This window comes from Hevea brasiliensis, chromosome 1 (assembly GCF_030052815.1).
Source record: "Hevea brasiliensis isolate MT/VB/25A 57/8 chromosome 1, ASM3005281v1, whole genome shotgun sequence".
Taxonomy (NCBI): Eukaryota; Viridiplantae; Streptophyta; class Magnoliopsida; order Malpighiales; family Euphorbiaceae; genus Hevea; species Hevea brasiliensis.
Genome location: NC_079493.1, coordinates 122695237 through 122702444, shown reverse-complemented (window position 1 = coordinate 122702444; position 7208 = coordinate 122695237). Strand labels below are relative to the sequence as shown.

Genomic DNA, 7208 nt, shown 5'->3' with positions numbered 1-7208 from the left:
GTTGTATTATTATGGTTGGTAAATGCATCACACTGATCACTTTGATGCCCATAGCACCCACACGCAAAACATATCAAGTGAATACCCTCGTACTCAATGCGTTGGACTTTCCTACTAAATCGAAACTTTGAAAGGTCCACTTCCATGCACATACAAGCAAATTTGCCTCTAGCCACCTTTTTGGTTGAGTTATCCATAAGAATAGGTCGACCAATCTTACTCCCGATCTTCAATAAGAAACTACAAGCATAGTACTCGATTGGCTTTATCAATCACCACGCTACTAGGATCAAAATTTGGCCTCCACTCCCAACGAAAAGCACATGATCATACTCCATTTCATTGCTAAAACGGACTAAAGAAGTAGCCATTAATCAAATCAATCATATCAATTGGTGATTTAAGAGACTAAAGTTGACGGAGGTGTTTCTGTAAATAACTAAAGCCAATAGATCTACCAAGCACCTTAACAATAAGAGTATGTTTCTTTGCTTCTCAGCTTGAGTCAAACGAATAGTGAGACAATCACAGTCCTCATCATCTTCCTCCTCACCACCCGAATCATCATCTGAAATGTCCTCCACATTAATAAACCCATCATCCATTGGGAAGTCATGAACACCATTGCCAAGAATTGCGTCTTTAAAAGACGACTTGCGATGATTCTCTATAGGGTGAACAGATGAATCTTCTTGTACAAGGATCAAAGCATCACCCCTGAATCCATCTCTTAACTTGACCTTTTTGCTGCCACGTTGAACCAAGTTTGCTTCTTCCATAGAAAGTGGAGGAGTTTGCTCGAGAGAGGAGCCTTTCGTTTTTTTTTTCTCCCTCCTTTGAATAAAAAAAAAAAAGAACAAATATCAAATATAATTCGAAATGCAATTATGATAAATCAATTAATATAATTACTAATAATTTATTTATCTAATAATATATTTTTTTTTCAGAAAAATCTAATAATATAAAATTTGACTACCATGTAAATATGATTAGCAAATAAAAAAAATTATCATCTAATTACAAAATACGAAAAAAAATCATTAACAAATTCATATAATAAAAAAAATCCACATACTAATTAAGTTCACACACACACAGAATATATATATATATGTAACCTTAAAACGGAGCGTTTAAAGGAGCTCTAGGTTTTAGCTTACAGTGATTTCGATCAAACACACTTGCAAGTTGCAAGAGAAAGGTGAGACTGATCCATAAAAGCACTTCGCAACCATGACTGGTAATGTTCTCTTTTCTTCTTTTTCTTCTTCTTCTTCTTCGTCTTCTTCTTTTCCCTTATTTTGTTTTTGGGTTTATTTGCTTTTAAAATATCAGTATGAGTATGGTGAAGTTTCAAGAGACCCGTTTTAGTGGGAATCACACGTACCCAGAAGCTGCAGTGGCTTTTTTATTCGGTCAAATCAAATGGATTTCGTTTATTTGATGATGAATGGAAGTATTAAGGACTTGGGTTTAATGGTGATTGGTTGATTGCATAATTAATGGTGGAATTAATCTCTAAATGATGTAATTAAGTGACACTGATTTATCCAATAGAACATTAGCTAATGGCATTGGTTATTTGAATGGATGGATTTGTTTTCACTAGGAAAGCTTGCAGAGTTTAATATATGAGAAAATTTTACAAATTTTGTAATCAAGACGAACTAATTATGGTATTACATGTTCACTTGTGTTAATCTGTGTTGGCAGACTATGGACCGGAGCAGGAAATGGAAATCGAAGCATTAGAAGCTATACTTATGGATGATTTCAAAGGTGTGAGCCAATTCTGCTGATGAACACATGTGGTTGATTAATCACATGTTACCATTTGCTGCTTTGCCACTAATGAAATGTAATCTAATACTGTCTTATGTTGTAGAAATTCATTCAAGTGAGAGTGGGTTAGATACTTCAAATCGATGCTTTCAGATAACGATATCTCCACAGGTACATATTATCCTTCTATTAGGTTAATTTGAATTCTTTAATAGCAATTTTTTTGACAACATTGCATTGCCGTTGAGTAGAAGTAGACTCGGTATTAATTGTTTAAGTCTTCAAGCACCTAGTAGTCTGCCTATTTCTTTTGCTCAGGCATTTGAATGCACCTCTTTTAGATTATTTTTGAAGGATATAAGACCTGACCAAATAATTTGGCTTGCTGCTTCATGCCATGACATTATTTGTTCTGCGTCAGCTTTTTCACAAAAAAAGAATATGGTGAAATCAGAATAGAGGGTTGAAATAAATTTAACCTTTTATTGTGTATTCATCATATTGTAGCTGAAAAGTAGATTTTAAGGGTACAAATTTTAGGTATATATGTTGGTCAATTGGATTTCAAATGCAGTCACACCCAAATTACTTCCATTTTTATTTTAGTTCTGCTTTAGCAAAGGTTTTCTTTCTCCACGTAATTATCTTGTCTGTTTTATTTCATCAGGATGATGATGCAGATGATCCAATGGACACTCCAGGTTATTGTCTTAATATTATATTATTATGTGAAAATTTGGGAATTTTTTTCCTGAAAAAAATCTCATCGAAGTCAAGTTCATGTTTTAGTTTTACAACCTGTTTTCCTTGGTTCCCTTACCCTGCAGTTTTTTTGATTCCTGGATTTGTTTATTTATCTTGCTGCTTCTCAAATCATTTTTTTCTTTTTTTTGCAGTTCAGTTAGCTCTCATTTTCTCACACACAGAGAAGTATCCAGATGAGTCTCCATTACTAAATGTGAAAAGGTAGCGTGTCATTTTTATGCAGGTTATGTAAAGAGTTTTTTTTTTTTTGGTTATATTATTCTTTATTTAAAAATTGGTTTTTCTTATAATTATGTGTAAGTCAACAAGAATGCTTGTCAAGTGGCTGGAGACAATCTGGTAACATATAGCACTCTGCCAAAAGGAAACCTTTGATTTATAATTATGTGTTGAAATTCTCTATTTTCTTTTAACATAACTACCCTGTTAAGTTCTTTTCGCTATGCTACTCATGTAAATGATGTGTGAGGTTTGCTGTCTTACAGAAGACCAAATTGAGGAATTATTTAAGCCATGTATTCTGTTCAATTGATCTTGGACTATGTTGTGGCACGAGAGCTGACTGTGGTTATGTAACAATGGTCAAAATAACTAATGTACTGATAACTGTATGAACTAGGGTGCAGTATATAGATGAACCATGTGTCGCAACATCTGATTTTTTATCCCTTTCTTCCTTTGCAGCATACGAGGTATACAAACTGTTGATCTTAGAATTTTGAAAGAAAAGCTTGAACAAGAGGTAACTATGGTCTTTTCATTGTTATTTTCAGTTCATGCTTCTTTGAAATATCTGAAGCTACTATACTTACAATTTAGCTTCCTGGAAGTTCCCTTGATTGAAAATGCTACGTTAATATGCCCATTTTATCCGCCCTGATGTATTGTAAGGTTCAATTCAAACTCCAAAAACTTGCTTCTGAGTATCAGGGTCTGAGGTGATATAATTTAACGTGATTATTTGAAGATTAGCGAACTGTTCTTCAGAGTAGCAAATGCCATGTCCTTAATCTTCAGGGATAAGGGGATTTTTAGTTAGTGAATTTTCTTTTTTAACAGATTGTATGATGCTGGGATGAATTTATTTTAGTTGGTAAAAAATGCTTGCATAAAAGTGGATGCACAACTCCAGAAATTGTGTGTTGCTTGACGAAATAATAATGTTTCACAGGCATCTGAAAATCTTGGTATGGCTGTTCAGTTGGTAAAATGTGCTTACATAAAAGTGGATGTACAACTCCAGAAATTGTGTGCATTTGTCTGGTCATGCAGATTATTTGACCAATTAATAATGTTTCTCAGGCATCTGAAAATCTTGGTATGGCTATGATCTACACTCTGGTTACGTCAGCTAAAGAGTGGTTATCTGAAAAATATGGTCAAGATGCAAGCAATGAGAACATTGAAGACGAACAGGCAGCAAAAGAAGATGTATGAATGTTTTCTGTGCTTTTAGATTTCCATCAGTTTTCAGTTATATGCTAGCTAGATTTAAGTCTAAACATGGTTTATTTTTCTAAGAATTCCTTAGTGAAATGCCCCCAAGATCCCAAACTTGCCAAATTAATGTGCATTTGCAATTTCAGGTCTTATTCTTTATTTATTTATTATTTTATTTTTTTCAAGGAGCCACTTTTCACCTTTTCCCCTACAGATAATTGTACCACATGGAGAAGCTGTTACTGTTGATACATTTCTGGCATGGAGAGAAAGATTTGAAGCAGAGTTGGCACTTGAGCGAGCCAAGTGAGTTATATCATTATGATGTTATTATTTTAGCATTCAGTTCTTTTTTCCCCTTCTTTGTGATTTTCAGTCAAATTTGGCATTAAGTTAACCTAATTGGACTGCGATGGTGCCACCATCATACATGATTGGTAATTGTGATGGTTTTTAGTTGCCTTTTGTACTGATTCAATAAGATTACAATAGGCTTTGACTTTATCTTGTGTGGTGTTCAGGATCTTGAAAATGAAATGGTTCATCTTGTATTATTGCTTGTTTTCATATCAAGAATTTTTTAGCCTAAATAAAGTATTAATTGGCTTCATCTATAAAAAGAAAAGAATTGGGATAATTTTCCTATATGGTTGTTGATACGAACCTGCCTAACTCCACCTCAAAAGTTAACTCACAAGGAGAGGTTTGCAAATCTATATATATAACCCTCAAGACCTCCCTGCAAAACCGATGTGAGACGCATCATTCCCGATCTCTTTAGACAGAATGTCGGCATGAAGCAATTGGGGTAATGACTAGTTCAACCCGACCTCTCCCGAAGAACGTAAGGGAACCTTTGTATATGGCCCACCGACCCATACAGAGTGAGACTCTGATACTAAATGATATAAACCTGCCTAACTCCACCTCAAAAGTTAGTTCAGAAGGAGAGGTTTACAAACCCATATATATAACACCTAAGATCTCCCTGCAGATCTGATTTTTATGCATCAGTTGTGATGTAGACCCAATAGAGAAAAACCTTAGGAGATGAGAAACAAATTGTCAAAGGGAGAAACAAATTCTCAATTTTTTTATTATTTTTAATTGTCAATCATGAAAAATACACTGCCAAAATAACTAAAAGTCACAGGTATTTATAGTATAATATTAATCGTACTATTATTGGGATTAGAAATCTCAAAATATGAAAATACTAATTCAATGCTGATTAGGGATACTAAATAAACTTTAAGAAAATAGTAAACCTAATATTCTTAAAGAATAGAACTCTAAACTTCATAATTTTACAATGAAAATTTAATTCAACATAATTCCTTAATTGAGTCTTCTTGGACTGCATTAGGCTGGATTCATGATGGTGGCTCTTTTGGCAAGATCCAGTACCATGGGAATTGAGAACCTAATCTTATGCTACAAACTGGTTGCCAAATGATTTCAAATTTGGATGGATCTTGCCATAAAGCATGCCACTACCAAGTGAGAGAAAGAAAATCCACCTGAACTATTTCAAAAGAAAATTGTAGGGGATGGGGAGATAAATAAATTTGCATTACTTTTTAGGCTTTGGGGAGGAAAAAGTAGTGTTCACTTTCATCAGTGAGGGAAGTGTGATTTTGTGGTTAGCAACATAAGGTTTAACTGTATAATTGGCTTGGCATCTACAGAGGATGGCCTTAATAGCATGGGATATTGAAAAATTAACTAGCCTAATGAGCAAAGAAGAAAACAGGAATTTGCTAAAGCTAATTGGTGGACATCAATGAGAATAAGGAGAGTTCTTTGAAGTACACATTAAGATTGAATTAGTTTTCAATCAGAAACCTTGTTTCTGATTGATTGATTCATCCATTTCCTTTATGCATTCTGCTTTGTGTGACATTGAAAGAGAGGAGAAAAGAGATGCGACCAATGTTCTTGTAATTTAACACACATAATTCAATAACTGTGCCACATTGGATAACCTACTAATACTTTTTTAAATACAGGCAGATTGGAATTATTTTATTTGAACCATTACTTCATGACCAATGACTTCCACAATTTTTCAGGCTGATGCCCGAGTCTGCACTTACGGCCCCTAAGGAGAAGAAGCTTACAGGCAGACAGTGGTTTGAAAGTGGTGGAGCGGTATGTTTCTCCTCTTGTTTGCTCCTGTATTGTTATTCCAAATTAGGTGCATAGTATACTACTCTTCAGAAATCAACTTCGAATTGCTAGTAATCTTGAGTAATGTAATGGTTGCACTGTTACTTGGTTGTAGCGTTCATACCTTTCCATTATTAGAACCTTTGTTAGACATTTTCCATTTGCATGATTTGAGAGTATAAGCAAATATATAATGCAGTCATATGATGAAATTATGAATAGAACATCATAATGAAAAATCAATTCTTGACATCATCAGTCTGTAAATCACTCAGCTGAGCTTGCTATTCAGCAGTTTGAGATTTACTCTAATTTATGGTAGCTTCCATATTCTGAAGTTCTAAACTCATGTAAAGAAGGATGATTCTTTATGGTGCCAATCCTGGTGGTCTAAATTACGGGAGAGTCCATAAGATCAAATCATTTGTAAATTTCCCACTTTCTTGCAAATAACTTTAATGCATTTTGTGAGCACAATTTCAGAAAGGAGCAGCCCCAATTAAAGAAGGATCTGATGAGGAAGATGAGGAGGACATCGACTTTGATGATGATGATTTTGAAGGTGATTCTTTGTGTTTGTAATTGTAGGATTTTATGTTTTTTGATATTTACATGCATAATTTGATTGGGTAAACATAATGTGATTCTGAAGCTTTATCATATATGATCAAAGAATCATTTTCTCTTTGATATGATGGCAGATGATGAAGAAGATATGCTTGAGCACTATCTGGCCGAGAAATCTGACTCATCTTCCCATTCTTCAAGGCGAGCCAACTAAATGGAAATGGATGGTATTGGGCTTCTATATGGAGTACCCATTGCATGGCAAATATACCAGTTTTTGTTGTTACCAAAATATAGCAGTTTTTGTTGGGACTGTTGGATATTGTACTTTTTTTCCCTGCTATTTCTGGAGTGGAGAGGGAAATGTAGATTAGTGGTTACATTTTTCTTTTATTATTAGAAAGTGCAATTGGAAATTTGTACTCATGAGGAGAAGAAATATATTTAGAACTTGGAGAATTTCTTCAGTGCATTTGCTACAT

At 34.3% G+C, this 7208-nt stretch overlaps 1 protein-coding gene across 1 annotated transcript; it reads left to right on the top strand.

The window, feature by feature from the left end:
* Positions 1 to 1094: 1094 nt before the first annotated feature.
* Positions 1095 to 7185, top strand: LOC110639079 (uncharacterized). Its single transcript, XM_021789885.2, has 11 exons — positions 1095 to 1243; positions 1717 to 1782; positions 1889 to 1956; positions 2453 to 2486; positions 2682 to 2751; positions 3235 to 3292; positions 3853 to 3981; positions 4205 to 4296; positions 6063 to 6141; positions 6643 to 6721; positions 6861 to 7185. The coding sequence occupies exons 1-11, from the start codon at positions 1237 to 1239 to the stop codon at positions 6938 to 6940; spliced, it is 762 nt and encodes a 253-aa protein (XP_021645577.2). The 5' UTR covers positions 1095 to 1236; the 3' UTR covers positions 6941 to 7185.
* Positions 7186 to 7208: the final 23 nt, after the last annotated feature.